We start from the raw sequence: 17,304 nt of genomic DNA on the forward strand, positions 1-17,304 counted from the left end.
TAGCTTTTAGACATTTTGAGTAATGCTCTTTGCTCTGTCAGAAGTTGGATTACAAAAAAACTGTCATTACTATGCTAATTAATTCCTGGAGTCTCTTTATTTGAGTCAGCATCAAGAAACAGACAACAAAGTCTGCCACACATGCAGAGCTGTAACTTTTACACTTCTGTTTTTGTGCAAAACATTTTAATGAACTCTGGATTTGCTGTTAAAGAGCCAGAATAGCTTCTAAGTCTTGTTTCCAGCTTTTGTGCTGAGGTATGCCAATAAGCTGCTGGCACTAACTTCATATACTCACTGGCACGTCATAGGTTACGTCTTACTATTAATGAGTTGGAAGACCTTTTGCCTTCAGAATTGCGTTAATACTTCATGGCACCAATTCAACAAGGTGTTGGAAACATTCCTCAGGGATTTTGGTCCATATTAACTCGATAGCATCACATCACTTGCTGCAGATTTCTCAGCAGCACATCCATGATGCAAATCTCCCACTGCTCCACATCCCAAAGGTGTCCTGTTGGACTGAGATCTGGTGATCTCCCTGTCATGTTCAAGTAAGCAGTTTGAGATGATTTGAACTTTGTGACATGCTGCTATATCCTGCCAGAAGCAGTTATCAGAGGATAGGTACACAGTGATCGTAAAGGGACGGGCATGGTCAGCAACAACGCTTGGGTAGGCTGTGGCCTTTAAATAATACTCACTTCATACTAAGGGGGCCAGAATGGGTAAAGATAATATTCAGTTCAGGACAGGTCATTTCGGAAACAGGCTCAGGGAGGCGCAGCTCTCTACTGCTACTGTTTGGTGGAGAACATGCATTATGGAAATGAGAAGACAAATTTAATGACATGCAGCAGTAGTACATAAATACCTGGGGAGTGGACAGAGGTGAGTAGAGAACTCCTGCAGATCAGATGAGATTAGGCATGCTCACGGTGGTATGGCCGCAAGCATAAAATATTCCCCGCACATCGCAACAGACTGAACTGTTGATTCAAGGCAGATTCCGTGTTTTCATGATATTTATACTGAATTCTGCCCCTACCATCTGAATGTAGTCAAATAAATCCAAAACTCATTAAGCAAGTTTTTTTCCCCAATCATCTATTGTCCAATTTAGGTGAGCTTGTGTGTATTGTAGCCTCAGTTTCTTCTTCTTAGCTGATAGAGGTGTCACCTGGTGTAGTCTAATGCTGCCGTAGCTCATCTACTTCAAGTTCTGATATGTTTTGCATTCAGTTATGCTAAAGCCCAAGTGAAGCAGTCTTGCCATTTGTTCTGGCGTGAACAAAGTATTTTCACAAAGAGAACTGCAACACACTGGATATTTTCTTTTTTTCACAACCTTTTCTATAAAGCCTAAATTTGGTTGCCTGCAAAAAATTCACCGTGCTGTCTTTAAAGTTGCTTTAATCACCTTTATTCCTTATTTGTGACGCTGAGATATAATTTTTTTATCTTGATCTTGAAGAGCTGCTCAGGTGTACGCAACTAAGTGGCTGGTATAAAGGTCTCAAGCTTATTTTCTGAAACAGGAAAACATAGTAAAAACAATGCACCCGTGCAGCATTTGAATGTCCGTTTTCTTCACAGATCTGTCGTCTCCAGAGGCACCTGTCTGCTGGGGAGCACCAGCAGGACCTGTTCCAAGGTCAGCCTGCCATGTTTGTGTCTCAGCACTCGCAGCCGCCCACGCAGAGCCTGGTGGAGCTGATTGAGCTCTGTGGAGGGACAGTCTGCAAAACTGTGCGGCAGGCGGGAATCTGCATAGGGAAATACAGCGGCAGGAGGCCAGAGGGAAGCAGGATCCTGTCCGAGCAGTGGGTGTTGGGTGAGACATATTCTGTTCAGTTCTGTGATTTATCATGTCACTATAATAGCATGTCCCTATTAACTTTGTCTCGTTTTGTGTGGTTTTATTTCAGACAGTATCACACATCTAAAGCAGCTGTCATACGATAACTATGAGCTGGAGTGACCTCCACTGACTTTTCTTATTTTCTCTCTTTTTCCTGTTTTTCGGAGCATGAAGTGTAGTTTTAACAATTGAAGGTGTGATGGTGTGCGATTGTATAGTTTACCTCATTTCTTCCATGCAGTATTCATCTTGGTCAGATTTCTTATCTTTTTTTGTGTTCATAGATTTTTTGTTAACCCTTTGGCACTGTTGAATAAGAAATAATCTCAGTTACTGTGAAACCCTAACTTATTTACTGTCCTGGGTTAAAGTAGCAAGCACTACTGTGTAAAAAGGAACAAAATAAGACAATGTGAGTTTAAAAATCCTTAATGAGCCAGTTTGACATTGTAATTAGAAAGTAAATTTTGTGTGATTATAAATTTTTTTGCAATATCTCTTTTGAATAAATACTTTATTTACAAAAAATTGATTTTGGACCTTGTTTCCTGAACTCCTGGATCAAAATGTACGATAAAAATAACTTCTTTTTCTTTGCTTCTTTGTCATCTTATGTATTATTGATTTGTTGTAGTGTAATGAAATGATTACTCCACGAGTGTAACAGCTTGGTCTTGGTCAAAACTCAGCAGTAGACTGAAGAAGTGTGATTGGAGTTTACTCAGCAGGGGCACTGGATGACAGATGACAAGCCTGATGTTTCACAGCTTGGACTCTGACACTTATCATCTTTCCACAGCAGACAGGGAAATAAACACTTTTACATAAATACAGGTGGATAAATGCAACTGTCACAATTTTTTAGAAACACAAACGTAATACAGGGAAGATGTTGCCATTTTAACTGATCACTTTTGGAGCTTCGTACCAAGCTCAGTAAACTAAAGAGCAGCGCCAAAGTCAGCATCATAAATTCTGACTCCATTTACATGTTAGGTTAGCAAATTTTATCATCATCTGCAGATGATGATTTAAAAAACAGAATATTCTAGAAAGGATTGTAAATACTTTTCAAATCCCAGAAAATGATCTGGGCTTTCAGTCTATTCTTAGTAAGCACCACATACCTGGCATACTATACCCACCTACCTAAATAACATTTTCTGTGTTTGTAATTGGCCTCATGTCCTCCTGTGTCTGAGTTTTTAGAATAACTCACTGGCTTTGTTAGGTACGCCTGTTCAGCCGCGTGTTATTACAAATGTAACTGGTCATCCAATCGCATAGCAGCAACCCAGTGTGTTTAGTTGTGTAGATGTGGTCAAGATGACCTGTGGATGTTCAAACCAAACAGAATGGGGAGCAAATGTGATTTGATCTGGGCTGATCTGAGTAATTGAAACTGCCTCTCTACTGGAGTTTCTCACACAACCCTCTGTGGGGTTTACAGAGCTTAGTCTGAAAAAGAAAATATTCACTTTAGTTCCCTAGCTAAAACACCTTGTTGAAACCAGAGTTGGCAAGTAAATGGCAAGACTGCTTCTAACTGATGGCAACAGTAACTCATTACAGCCAAGGTGTGCAGAAAAGCATCTCTGAAAGCACAAGACATTGAACCTTGAAGTAGAAGCAGCAGAAGACTGCATCCAGTGCCAGTCCTCTAAGCTAAGAATGGAAAACTGAGGCTACAATTCACATGGGCTCTACAAAATTGGACAATGGAAGATTGGAAAAACTTTGCCTAGTCTGATGAGTCACATTTTCAGCTGGTGGATCAGAATTCGGTGTAAACAACATGAAACCATGGATCTATCCTGCCATGTATCAACAGTTCAGGGTACAGAGTGTAATGGTGTGAGTGATATGTTTTTGGAAAACTTTTGGCCCTTGGTACCAATTGAGCATTATTTAAATCCGTCTCTTTATGACCACAGTGTTCCCATCTTCTGATGGCTCCTTCCAGCAGAATAATGTGTAGTGCTTTTGCATTTTTGGTGTATAGATAGAAAGAGAAACCCACTATGCCAGGCACTGGAGATATCACCTGCATAAATCTGCCAATATTTACATCATCCGCCTCAGTGTTCCTATTAATGAATGTGCATCTTCCCTTTAAAATAAAATAAACAGAAAGCTCTGTTATATTTCCAACTATAAATATTACTATTACTATCTTTACTTTAAAAAAATAAGTACTAATGGCGTTAATATATTCACATATCATATTAAGCAATCTCCACGTGTGTCCTGAGACAACTTTTGACGCCACATGTTCTCAAACAAGAAAACGAAAATGAGGGGTTTTGCTGGAAAGAAAACCAAAAAACGCGGCATACGCCTTTAATGTTACAGCATATGGTTCTCGTGGTGCACTGTCGCTGATTGGCTGGCCCCTATTACGTCACGTGGCCAGTCGGTTTTACCCGGCGTCATTGCGTAGGGAGGCGTGTGTGACATTTGCGGTGCAAGAAGCTAGTTTGAGAACAGCTAACCGGGTAAAGATGAGGACCTAGAGAAGAAAGTAGGAAATATTTTTTCCGTTTAGCACCAGGGTCGAGTTTTGGCTTTGACTTGGTCATGGTTCCCCGATTAGAGAAGATATTTATGTCAAATGTAGCGTTTGGTAAAACTTCCTGTGTTGGCGAGCACGTTGAGTAGTTAAGCTAATGCCTTTTTTTCTGAACTTGTAGTAAACGTGCAGAGTTCAGGCTGAGGACGTGTTCCGGTTTGCTGTCCTGAGATGTCCGTACTAATATTTGATAACTGCAGCTTAAGTTTATGCATTGCTGTATGGCTTTAAGCGCTTGAGCCGACTTGACAAACTGCGTTTTTTTTTTTGCACACAAGGTTAAAATTAGCTTTAGCCAACTAGCTCCTCATTCCCTTCTTGCTGCAGCTTTCTCACTTTTCCTCCGCTGACTAGTCGGGACAGGTGTGCTGAAATTGGGACAGGTGTGTTGTGGGATACCCAGGGTGCACTGCTACTTAATCACGGCGTGCGCTGACAGTCCACTTCAGGGATTTTCTGTCACTTCAGTGGAGCCAGAGGTGCAATCATGCTGCTCTCTTTGGTTGTGCACACATACTCGCTGCGGTACTGGTTTCCTGCTACGATTATGCTGGGGACAGCCCCGGCTTATCTGCTGTCATGGGGGGCTTGGCGCTTGCTGTCAACTATCTTACCATCGAGTTTGTACCACAAAATAGACGACCGGTTGTACTGCGTCTACCAGAGTATGGTCCTATTCTTCTTTGAAAACTACACAGGAGTTGAGGTGGGTGATCCTCCACTTTGTGTGTGGGTTATTTTACCTACTAATATCTAGTCTACGAATAGAAAAACAGACTGTCTTAAGATACAGCTGCCTCTGGGTGCATATGTCTGCAGGTTTTCAACTTACAGCGGATTAAAGTCTGTGGAGAATGTTGCACTTTTTCAGGTCTCTGTATCTGTTAGAACTGTTGGGGTAAATATATAACATTGTAAGAGTGTGTGTACACATTCAGCCCAGTTAACCAGATGGACCAGACACATTGCAAGAAAGTCTGCATTCTTTGGCACTGCTGTTGCCACACCTAGAACAATAGGCGGTTTTCGTACGTTAAGGTGTGTTTACTGAAGGCACGTACAGTGGTGTAGCTGGCTGACCTTTGCCTTTGAAAATGATTAATCTCATAAATTCATTGCAGTATCCTCAAATGAAGGCTTCTTAAATGTGCTGTAGTGTTCGAGTAAATTCTTTAGGATTAATTGCAAAGACTCAAGTTTTAACATTTAATGAAACAATATAAATGTTAATTTTACAGTGATGTAAAATTACCTTTTTGCTGACACGTATACTGCCTTCAACCTGCTTTCTTTTCTTTTTCTGTAGATTGTTATTTATGGAGATATACCAAAGAACAAGGAGAATGTGGTTTACCTGTCAAATCATCAATGCACAGGTACTTAATTTGAATATCAAGCTTTATAAAATGTAGTCCAATGTAAAGCACTATTCAAATATCTAACCCTTTCTTTTGTTGTAGCTGACTGGATCATTGCTGACATGCTTGCCATCAGGCAGAGCGCTCTGGGTCATGTCAGATATGTCCTTAAAGATGGACTCAAGTGGCTGCCGCTATATGGATGGTATTTCTCTGAGGTAATGTATCTGTGTGAGTATGAGGAGGTCATTTTTAAGATTAAGAAGAGACCAGCTGCTTAATCTGGGGTGGCTGTAGTTCAGGAAGTAGACAGGAAGGTTGGTGGTTCCAGTCGCTGGCAAGATACTGCTAACCCCAAGTTGCTCTCTGATGCATCCATTGGAGTATGAATGTGTGTGAATGTTATATAAAAAGCACTTGAGTAGAAAAAAAGTGCTTGTATTAATGGGGCAAGGTGTGTACACTGCGTTTTGAGAGCTCAGAGTATAAAAGCATTTACCAGCTTGGCACTGTGACTGATATTTACTGCATTATTATACAACATGAGTGCTCATGGGTTACACCAGTGCTGCAACGTTGGCATTCCATTTGAACTTAACCTGTAAAGTTTCGTCACTTCATCTTGGATCATTAAGACATCATGGTAGTTAACCTGACATATTTTGCCACAGTAACACATACACAGATGGATATAAGGGCTGGTTTGGGGCAAGGGAAAAAAACAAAATGATTCTACCATGCTCGCCAGGTGTATGTATGTATGCATCAACATGTTTAAGTTGCATTTCTTCTCTGTAAGAGTGGAAGGGAGTTGTCTCTGAATGCACTGCATTGTTTGCAGCCTCAGCTTGGAATTTACAGATCTCAGAATAAAAAAGGCTAACCCCAGTGTGGCCGGGTGATTACCACAAACACTCTTCTAACATGTGAGAACGCTGTCTAAAACAGGAAGAGTCTTTGACACAAGAATTTTTTGTTTTTGTTTGTGTGTGGTGACTGGTTTGTAGCAAAGCTTTTGTCTCATCTCTAAAGTCTCAATTTGTTGTTGATGAAAGCACACCTAAGCCAAGAGACCACACTTAGCATTGGGGTCACACCATCTGTAATAAACATAATAAACCAAACCCATCTCTAAACGCAGCCTTCATTTTGCACAATTGTGTTCCATAGCATTAAAAAAAATCTCTGCTATAAACATATGTAGTGCTTTTCTACTCAGTAGAGCACTTTAAGTCTCACTCACCCAATCACTTCTATTCATACACGCACTTTTTACCAAATGTTTTTTGTTTGTTTGTTTTGTAATACATCAACACTGTGATGTATGCATCAGGGACAACTCAGGGTTAACATCTTGCCCAAGGATACTCTGACACCGAGTAGAGCCGAGAAACGATCCACCAACCTTCTGATTAGTAGACCTGAACCACAGCTTCTCTATTAATTAACTACTCTATTAATCTCATTTGGATTTTTTTTTTCTCTTCTACCTAGCACGGGGGAATCTATGTGAAACGAAGCTCAAAGTTCAATGAAAAGGCGATGAGGAAGAAGCTCCTTGCTCAGACTCAGCGTGGAGCACCGGTAACTACACATCTTCAAGTATTTCCTGAATGTAAATCTTTTTTTGTCTCTTAAGTTGAAACAAAAGAGGCTTCAAGATTTAAATTGCACGTAATTATATTCTTAAAACGGAAAATCCAAAATGTTTTGTTCAAAGGTCATTTGAAGCCATTACCATTTCAACACATTCATTTTTTTTTTACCTCCTGGAATATTTATGAAAACAAGATAGTAATTGAAATTAAAGTTATAAATATTTCAGGATTTGTTTTGTTCTGTATCAGTAAAATGTTTTATTTTCTGCCGTGGGAAACAGGCAGCAGTTTTTACTCCATCTAAATGGATAACTGGATGTTTTTATGTGTTAAGATTCATTTGTTTTGTGTGTTTGCTGCGGTGCAAGGACTTGCTTTTAATCACTTTTTTGGATTTGACTGTGGGGGATTAGTGTTGCCTGTGCGTATGTGTGTGTTGTAGCACAAGCCGTCATGGTTTCCAAAAGGCTCACTGTGAAAACTGTGTAACACAGTTCACTGCTGATAGTTCCTGTTCATGTAATCAATTGTTAATGGAACAAAAATTTGGAAACTGAGACAAGAAACGTACGATCATATTAATAAAGACACAGATTTTCACAAATGGTTCAGTTTGGCTGGAATCGGTAAATCCCACTTGGCTGCGGATGCCAGTAATTCACATTGGTTCAAACTGCTGCATAGTTTCATTTGGTGCAAATGTTGTCATAAAGGCATCTGCACAGGTTGGGCAACAGTAGATGAATCCGATACAGCCGGGGCCTGGGAAGCAGGGTTTGTTTTCAGGTTAGCTGGAATCTAAACTGGTATGAATCAAGATAACCCGATAAAATGTTTTCATTTTCTTTTAAGCCTAAACAATGTTGGGTTTACAGATTCCTTCTCAACAAATAGTACATTTGTTAGAAAACTGTCTTTGATTTCATGTGCTTTTTCTCCTCATAGATGTACCTCGTCATCTTCCCTGAAGGAACTCGGTATAATCCAGACCTCAAGAATGTTATCGCTGACAGTCAGGCTTTTGCTGCGAAAGAAGGTAGAGTCATAACAGCAGCCACTCACTGCTGTACTTGTGCATACTGATTCAGTTCAGCCCACTCAGTCAGTAAAACAGCTGACTTAAATTTAGTTCTGAGACCTTCTTTGACCACTAAAACATAACCTGCAAATAAAACTTTCTTGAGCGTTAACAAATGAGAAAAACTGTATAAAACTAGAAGCAGACCTGGATTCAGTAGGATTAAGGACTCAGAAAGCCATATAAATGCTCATGAATATAAAAGATTATATGGAACAGTAAACATATCAGGTAAAAACCTCACTAAATAAAAAATATTGTAATACTGGTGCTGCGCTGAGAAGTAGCCACGTTCCACCAGCTTTGTTATTTTGGCACCACCATGAAGTGCAATGAACTGAAACAGTTCAGGGGCTTGTGCTGCTTTCTGCTCACAAACAGCCTCGATTCTGCAGAGATTAGGACTATCTCGGCCTCGGCACTGAATATCACCTTCCCCCATTAATCCAAATAAATCGCTCTGGAGCGCTGACATGTGCGCATGACATTATCTGTTATTAGTGTGGCATTAGTGAGCAGAGGACGGTGGCACACCAACCTAGGATCCACCAAGCTTTGCTGTGAATATCTCAAACAGCCACATTCACATTTGTTTTTCTTCATTTTGCGGGGGATTCTAGCCGTCACCTGTTTTACAGTAGAGCAGTGGAGCTGGCAGGAAATGAGAAGAGATGGGGAGATGGCGCACAACAAAGGTTCCCATGCGCACACGTGTATGAGGAGCCGTCTGCGTGGCTCATAAATCACTAAGACACTGGGACTGTAATATGTAAAACACTGGTTGCATGTGCTGATAAGAAACAAATTTATGACGGTTTTTACATATTTTTCACAGGGCTCACTGTCCTGAAGCACACTCTAACACCCAGAATGAAAGCAGCTCACGTAGCCATCGATACTATGAAGGGCCACCTGGATGCTGTGTATGACGTCACTGTGGCCTACGAGGGAACGCTGGACAGCTCCGGGCAGAGGAGATCTGCACCAGCGATGCCAGGTATGCAGGCATGTTGTTTTAGACACGAGTCGTGGGGGTTCTGTTGTTGGTGTTACAGCTGATTACGTGCACCTTTATTTCTGTAGACGGCAGCTGTTGTTGCACGAGATATGCTTTGGTTTGCCCGTAACAGCGACCTCAGTTTGCTTTCTTCTTAATCAGTGCATCCTTAAACACACACACACGGAGTATTATTAGTCCTTCAACATTGTAAACGACGCCACCGGTAATTAATCACACAGCAAACATCACCTATTAACAGTCACACCTTCCTGTAAACAACATGACTCGGTGTTTTGGAGCCTTTGATTATTCCGTGTTCCCAGTTGTTCAACAAGCGCTCTTTGAATGAATTAAAAAAACAAAAAAACATCCCGTTTCAGGAATAAACATCTGTGTGTTTCTAGAAAACAGAACAGAGAATAGAAAAGCATTCCTGTCCTCACGCACTTCCTGGCCTCATGTGGCGAAGGTGACGCTGGTGATTTCACAAGGAACTGGAAGGGACTCAAGGCTGCCAAAGCAAATGTTTCTTATCGGGGTGACTAAATTAGCATTCAGCATATTTCTGTAGTCCTTTAATAGCTGCAAATTGAGAGAAGACAAATTAGTGATTTACTGCACAATAGAAATTATAATATTTGCTGCTCCAATTCCTGCTTTACTTAACAAAAACAACAAAAAACACATTCTTAATATTAAATGTAATGCATTTCAAATCAGAATGGCTTGTTGATTTGATTGCAGTCATTTCAGTGCCTCTGTGGGAGGCCTTTTGTTTTGATAGCTGTAAATAAGGGGTGGTTTTTGCATCGCTACAACAACATTAGCATGTGGTCCAGGACTTTTCCTTCGTAGTCACAAAAACATGGTTTAAAAAATGGTAGCAGCCAAAATGTGGAGACTTAAAAATAACTTTATTAACTTATTGGTTACTTGGATTTGTTCATTGACTGTGAAGGAGGGGGGATAATGCTATTGCAAATAAAGTTTTATATCCCTTTTTTATTGAGTGTATTAAAAACAACAACACAAATCTTTAAACTGATTAAATTATAACTTAAGAACAAATGCTTGATTGTTACCGGTGATTACAAATTACGTTCTTATCTTCTGGAGTACTACTTGTATACGATTACACATATTTGCAATTTTTCTTTTGTACTTCACCGCAGCTTTTAAATCAGTTGATGTGATTGAAGTGCACATGTTCAGCTTTAAATGAAAGAGAATAAGAGAGAAAAATAATAAAATCCATGAAGTGTTTCTGAATTGTAGCAATTTTTATACGAAGTTCCCAATTTTTCATTGTCAAAATTAGTTTGACAATAGACTGACAAGCAGTTTCATGGCCAGATGAAGACCCGTCCCTTTTTTATGATAAATGAAGGAGACGTGACATCTGAAGGTCAGTTGGTATGTTGACTTAGTATTTTACAGCTTCTCACTGTGATTGTAAATAAGGGACCAAAGATGTATTGGTGCATGTGAGGGAGGCTGTTGTTAAGCTGTCAGGTTATCAGAGAGAAGTTTTAAGTGTCCAAATCAACAATCCGCCTGCTGCCTTTGCTAAAAAGAAGACTGGCCATTTCAGCAACATCAAAAGGCCTAAAAGACCACAGAAGACAGCTAAAGTGCACAGTGATGTTGAGAAAGACAACTTCACAACATCTAACCACACACAAAGTATACTCTCTCAAGGAGGCAGGAGTGTGATTGTCAAACACCTTGAATGCACGTGCAGAGGGGAGCGAACTCAGGAATGAGAAGGACAGATTACACTTTGCCAGAAAGCCTCTAAAAGCATCTGCACTGTTCTGCGATCATATTGGACCAAAGAAATAAACATGAACTTGTATCAATGAGAAAAGTATGGAGAGGGAAAGGTACAGCCCAGACCACCTGTCAAACATGGTGGCAGCAGTGTTGTGACATGGGAATCTGTGGTGCAGTCGGCTCATGCTGAAAGGTGCATGTTAAGAAGGTAAAATTGTAAAGACTATCCTTGTTTAAAATATTATGGTCCAACTTGTAACTGCACCGCTCATGGTAGCAATCGGTTTCTTTCAACTCGCGAGATCAAAGATTCCCTCTCTGTTTTTAATAAAGATATTTGGATCATAGCGAGTTGTTTGTCACTTCACAGCAGAGTTGTTTTCCCTTCCAGGTGGTTGTTTTTTTTAAAGGTTGTTTTGCAGCATTGTTCTGCTCAAACACACATGACATGCAGTCATTGAGACTGAGCTTTGATTTATGAAACGCTTTAAGAGTCTTTTAGCCTCTCGGTGCCAAACACGAGTGTCTGCAGCCAAGAAACCCAAAAACAGGATTTAACCCCCCGCAAGCACGAGGAGGAAATGCACCAACACTGCTTTGCACCTTAAGAATGACTCCGGCGTTTTTATTGTGCGTTACAGTAAAAATATTTTCGTGCCTTCAGCCGTCAACGAGTTGTCGACGCTCGTTAAACTGGCACACATTGTGTGCGAAGGTCAATTTAAATCCGGGCAGCCGCTGATGGAGGTGCTCTCTCCAGCAGGCTTTCGCTGCCGACTTCGATCAAGTTTCCTCTTTTGGCCTCAGTGCCACATTTCCTGATGATATTGCATGTTGTGGAAACAGGAACTTGAAGGTCTCTGGGGATAGACGAGCAGCCTTGAGCGTTCACACTTGGTTACGCTTTTATATATGACCTCCTCAGACGTGTGACTTTCTGTTTCTTTGCTTAAGTGCAGACTGACAGTTGGATTTTAACATATTGTATGAAGAAAAGTTGAAACTGAAACATTAAATCTATAATATTTGGAAAGATGTTTTGTCTTTTGTGTCATATGATGTAACACCAGTGACTGTTTTGGAATTGCCTTTAAGTGATTTCCTTCCTTTACTGGTCTTTACTGGGCAATTGCATCACAGCAGCTCCAGTCCATCACTGTCACCTCGTGTTGGTTTTTAAGTGCTTACTGTACGTGTCGTTGCACTGACAGGCTTTTCCTGTTTTTGATTGGTCTTTTTATGGATTTATTTTTCTCTTTGACAGAATTCCTCTGCAAAGAATGCCGCCGCATCCACATACACTTCGACCGTGTGGACATAAAAGAAATTCCCTCGGAGCCGGCGTTTTTCCGCAGATGGCTGCACGATCGCTTCGAAATCAAGGACCGGTGAGTGTGTGCGTACCTGTGTGTGAGAGCATGTACACGCACTTGTGTGTGGAGTAATTAATCATGTTGAAATTGCATGTCATCTAGTCAATATGTGAGCTGCGAGGTGTTTTTGCAAAACGACTTCTTTTGTGTGCCACCGCTCTGTTACAGAGAGATAAACCTTAACTTTGTGTTTCTGTAGTTAGAATAAATTAACACAGTACCAACTTAATATTCAACCAGTAAAATATAACAAAGGGTTTTGTTTCACAGGTTTCCAGCTGGAAAACATAATTATTTACTCTACATATCTCTTCTTTTTTTTGTATACGATGCTAACTAATTAATTACTAATAAAACAATACCAGGTAGTCATTATGAAGTTAATAATTAATAAATCATTTATTTTAATAAGCTTTCTCATTTAGATAAAGATCGTTTGTTAATCAAGACCTGTGAACAAAATACATAAACGACAAATCGACCCGTAACAAAAACAGTTACACATGTTGGCAAACTGAGAAAAGCGTGTCTAAGGGTTGTTGTGACGGTGAAAGAACACAATGTGGTTTTGACTTTATGTAGTTGTGGACAACAAACTGTATATAAGAATTGCTTCTTGGCACACAGTTTAGTAAGTAAAAAAAGAAAAAGAAAAAAAGGCTGCTTCAGGCACACGTGTACAATTGGGTCAAATGTGGTCGCCGATTTGCTCGTTAATTAAATTGTCTTTACACTGACAGCTCGTCGCGGATAGCTTATTCGTTTTTTGTGAGAAACACAGAAAAGTAAGGTTTTCTTTTGTGGCTTCTCTGGTGTGATTATGTGACATTACCTCTGAAGAAACCATTTGAATAATGGTTTTGTGACATTTCCATGTGGGCACAGACAGAGAAGGGTCTAGATCAGTGGTGTCAAATTCAATTTACGTCATGGTCTAAGTACACTTAAGTTTAAGTGGTCCAGATCAGCTCATTTCAGCTTCATAACCTGTAAAAAGAAATAAATGTCCCTTTTTTCTCTGCTTCAAAAAAAAAGTTGACCTGCACATTTTAATCCATGAGGTGTTTTAAGAAAGTCTTTTTTTTTTTTTCTCTCTCTCTCTACGTGATGAAGAAATCAAGGTCAAAGGTGTAAAACTGCATATAAAAGTACTGGTAGCTCACTACCTGTATTGTAAATTCCACTGTAATAAACTTTAATTTTATTTACTGTTATACTAATGACAAGAAAACATTTGTTTTGGTATTCCTTTGTTGTAGTATAACAGACCATGTGTGATTTCTTAGTCTGTAAGAAAGATGTGAAAGTGACAAAAATAGTCTCAAATGTTTTTCTCTCCTCATCCTGATTTCATGAGACTTTTTTTTTCTTTCTTTTCAAAGGCTGCTGACCAATTTCTACGAGTCGCAGGATTCCGACAAATTATGCAAGTTCCCCGGTGAGGGCAAACCTTCTCCGCTGAATCTCTCGAAAACCCTGCCCTCCTTGGTCATCCTTGGGGGACTGACACTGCCAATGCTGCTGACAGAAAAGGGCAGGAAGCTGTACGTGAGAACCTGGGTGTGTGGGACGCTTCTGGGCTGGCTGTGGGTAAACATTTTTCCCTAACAAATCGAGGCCAGTCTGCCACGATGAGACGCACAAAAGACTCGAGACGGTGCCATTTTCCTGTATCGCGACACAATGTATGCTCCAGATGCAGAGCAGTATGTGATAAAAGGCTCAGAGATATTTTTGTTTGACTGTTTGACCGGAGACACTGAGAAATGTTAGCCTTTTGTGCTACTTGCTCCCTCCTCAACCTGAAATGACAAAACCTTTGTTAAAGTATTATATTCCCCAAAAGTTATTGAAATAGCTTCATACCTCTATTAAAATAACCCCTCCTTCCTTTCATCGGATTTAGCCAAATTAGTATCCTTGCATGCTGTTTTCTTCTTCTTTGGTCTTTGGCCAGTTTAGTTCTAATTATTTCTGAGAGCAAAGTGTGCCAAGCACTCTAAAAACACATGCAACGATCACGGTCGGCTGCTGTACTAAAGAGCACAGCCTGCTGCTGATTGATCATTTAAGTGCACTGATTTATTGGTATTGGTTGTAATGTTTGTCTTGTTTCATGCCAAGTCTCATATCAGGAAGAAATGCACTTTTCCCCCTCGTGTAAGGTGATGTTTGTTTTTGTTTTTTACATTGGTCGAACAACATGCAGTCCTCTACACGGGCCCATACGGGTGACACCAGCTACATTGTTTATTTTAAATATTCATCTTTTGTTTCCTCACTGTGAATGTAGCCGTAAGAACAAGTATATTTGTGGATCTGTGAAAGACTAGCCCCTCCCCCTTTTCTCTTTTCAGCTCAGCCTTTTTTGTCAAGAAACACTGTTGGAGCTCGCAGTGGAGGACTGTCAGTGAACTTGTTCCACTAATGTAAATCATTACTTCCACCTTTAAAATCGTCAGTCATTGCCAAAACCTGTTGCGTTTTGTTTTTCCACATCGTCCCACTGAGAGCGTCTCTGCGTGTTTTAAGTTGAGCAATACGTTGTCGACGACGGCAAAGAGACTTTACGTGTTTGTTCCTCTGAGTTAATAAAAAAATCTGATTTTTTCATAATTATTCATAACTTTTCTATATGCATTTGTTACGACCGTGTTAAGGTTCACGTCTGTCTACCTAACAAAAAGCTGACAAAGCCATGTTAACAGTATATCGCAGGTTTCCTGTGCACTCAAAGCCATTTGTATTTTAAACATCATTGTATCGTGAAATGCACTGTATGTCTGTTGTCGTTGTTTACCATGAAAGCGTTGCATTTTCCACACGTCACTTTACGTATTTACGACCTCCTGTAGCCTGATGTGTTTTATTTCCTTGTGTGGATGGTATAGTAATTTACATCTTGCTCTAATACCTCACTTGAATAATCCTTCCTTGTTTTTAAATGACCTTTGTCAGCCATTTTCTAGTCATTTTTATCCAGACGAGCTCTGACTGTAACTCATCAGGAAACTCTGTGTAGACAGTGTATTAAATGCCAACTGTTTTTGGAAATGCGTGCCTTCTCTTTGGAGGAGTCGGTCCTCGGCCGTCTCACAGAGCGCCACGGTGGCTCTATTTTCTTTCCGCCAGGTGACTGCACAGACGCTCTCTGCTGGAGCTGCTGCTCACTGCAGCATGCGGCAACACTGTCTACAGTTCATAGTGGCTTATTTTCCTCTAAGAATGCATTGATTTACACTTGAGGACTATTATTAAATGGTGAAACCTTTAATGCGTGTAAGTTATGGAAGTTGGGGGTGAGAATGAAATAAAGTGGTTTTCCTGGGCAAGTTGTCTCTTCTCTGTTGCTCTTACTGCTTTGATTATAAGTTTGATATCACATATATGTAGAAGATGCATACTGTTCTGCCTCTGTATTATGTATATACATTATGCTTTATTACTTCTCATGGTCAGGAACAATACTCGGGTGGGCTGTGGTGTTTAAACTGCCTTTCAAAGTTTTGTAGACAGCCTCTTCAGTCTTAGGACCTTTCACGGCCCTCCATACAAATGATTCTTCCCACCTGCACGAGTGACTGAAGTTAAGTTTGGCACTTAGCTTGGAGATTAAAAGCCTGGGAATGCATTAATATCAATAACACAAACGGCAGGCATTTCTGAAATTAGTGAGATAAGCACCAGCTCAACAATGAGATGCAGTCGGTCTGCTGTGGGGTTTAACCTGTTGTGTTTATTCAGAGTAACGACATCATGCAGAAACAAACCTGATGATGTTTAGTTTTAATGATTGGTGATGGATGGTCAACAGAGGGCTGAGATAAAGGAGGAGGTGGGCAGAGAAAGGGAACAATGGAGACGATGATGAGTGAGGCGGGGAGGGGAGGGGGCCCTGGCTCTAATTTTTTTTTTGCAAATCAGTTGGTCAACATGAACTAAGGCAATGCCTGGTTTTACAGTGTCTTTTAAAACATGTCCTAAGTTTTCTGCACCAGTTTTTTCTAAATTCTGTTTTTTAATTTCTCATGAAATATTCTGATTTCCCATGATCCCTTCAGCCTTGTTATTGGCTCTCCTCTGTTCCCCCATTTAAATCCTGCAAACACCCCTATAGAGGGGGGAGGCAGAAAGGCAAGTCTTTACCTTCCCCATCACTTGGCACAGTCACGCTTCAGATCCAGTTCCTGAAGCCGAGCTCCTTCTCCTCTTCTCTGGCTTCTGAACTCTTTTCTCCTCCTTTTCTCTCTGTTCGTGTTGGTCCTTATTTTCTCTTTTGTCACCTTTTCTTATTCTAACTCTTTCTTTTTTGTTTTTTTACTCTCTTACTTTTTTCCTGTCTGCTCAGCCTGTTCCCTCCCTTTGACTTTCCTTTTCCCCCTTTCTTTGCACTTTGTTTTCTTTGTTCTGCAGCTCTGCCTGCTGTGCTTGAAAAAACACAAGTCATTCCTTTTTCTTTTAATTTTACTTTTATACTGCTAATTCTTCTTATCATCCAACCTTTTCTCATCCTTTCATCAAGTTTTTGTTAAATTTCTTACTTCATCTCCTGCATTTCTTTAATCCCCAGTAACTTTTCCAATTTCTTCTCACCCTTCAGTTTTGTCTTCTCGTCCTCCTTTTTCATTTCTTTGTTCTTGTCTAGCTTCACCCCAAGTTTCTTTCCACCAGTCCTCTAGTTCTTCTTCATG

The 17,304-nt window shown here is 40.3% G+C and overlaps 2 protein-coding genes across 3 annotated transcripts in view; both read left to right on the forward strand.

Annotated features, from left to right (window-relative positions):
• The window catches only part of mcph1 (microcephalin 1), a 36,518-nt gene extending 34,163 nt beyond the window's left edge, over window positions 1-2,355 (forward strand). For both annotated transcript variants that reach the window (XM_086259697.1, XM_086259699.1), the window contains exons 14-15: window positions 1,600-1,837; window positions 1,932-2,355. In XM_086259697.1, the coding sequence (XP_086115823.1) occupies window positions 1,600-1,837; window positions 1,932-1,984 (291 nt within the window). In that variant the 3' untranslated portion in view covers window positions 1,985-2,355. The remainder of the gene's footprint in view (window positions 1-1,599; window positions 1,838-1,931) is intronic.
• Window positions 2,356-4,288: 1,933 nt separating this feature from the next.
• Window positions 4,289-15,959, forward strand: agpat5 (1-acylglycerol-3-phosphate O-acyltransferase 5 (lysophosphatidic acid acyltransferase, epsilon)). Its single transcript, XM_086259702.1, has 8 exons — window positions 4,289-5,139; window positions 5,740-5,809; window positions 5,894-6,009; window positions 7,286-7,375; window positions 8,335-8,425; window positions 9,303-9,464; window positions 12,505-12,628; window positions 13,996-15,959. The coding sequence occupies exons 1-8, from the start codon at window positions 4,921-4,923 to the stop codon at window positions 14,219-14,221; spliced, it is 1,098 nt and encodes a 365-aa protein (XP_086115828.1). The 5' UTR covers window positions 4,289-4,920; the 3' UTR covers window positions 14,222-15,959.
• Window positions 15,960-17,304: the final 1,345 nt, after the last annotated feature.

This window comes from Aulonocara sp. 'chitande type north' Nkhata Bay, linkage group LG13 (assembly GCF_057382095.1).
Source record: "Aulonocara sp. 'chitande type north' Nkhata Bay isolate Kocher_YH1m ecotype deep benthic linkage group LG13, A_spYH_male_GT1.1, whole genome shotgun sequence".
Lineage (NCBI taxonomy): Eukaryota > Metazoa > Chordata > Actinopteri > Cichliformes > Cichlidae > Aulonocara > Aulonocara sp. 'chitande type north' Nkhata Bay.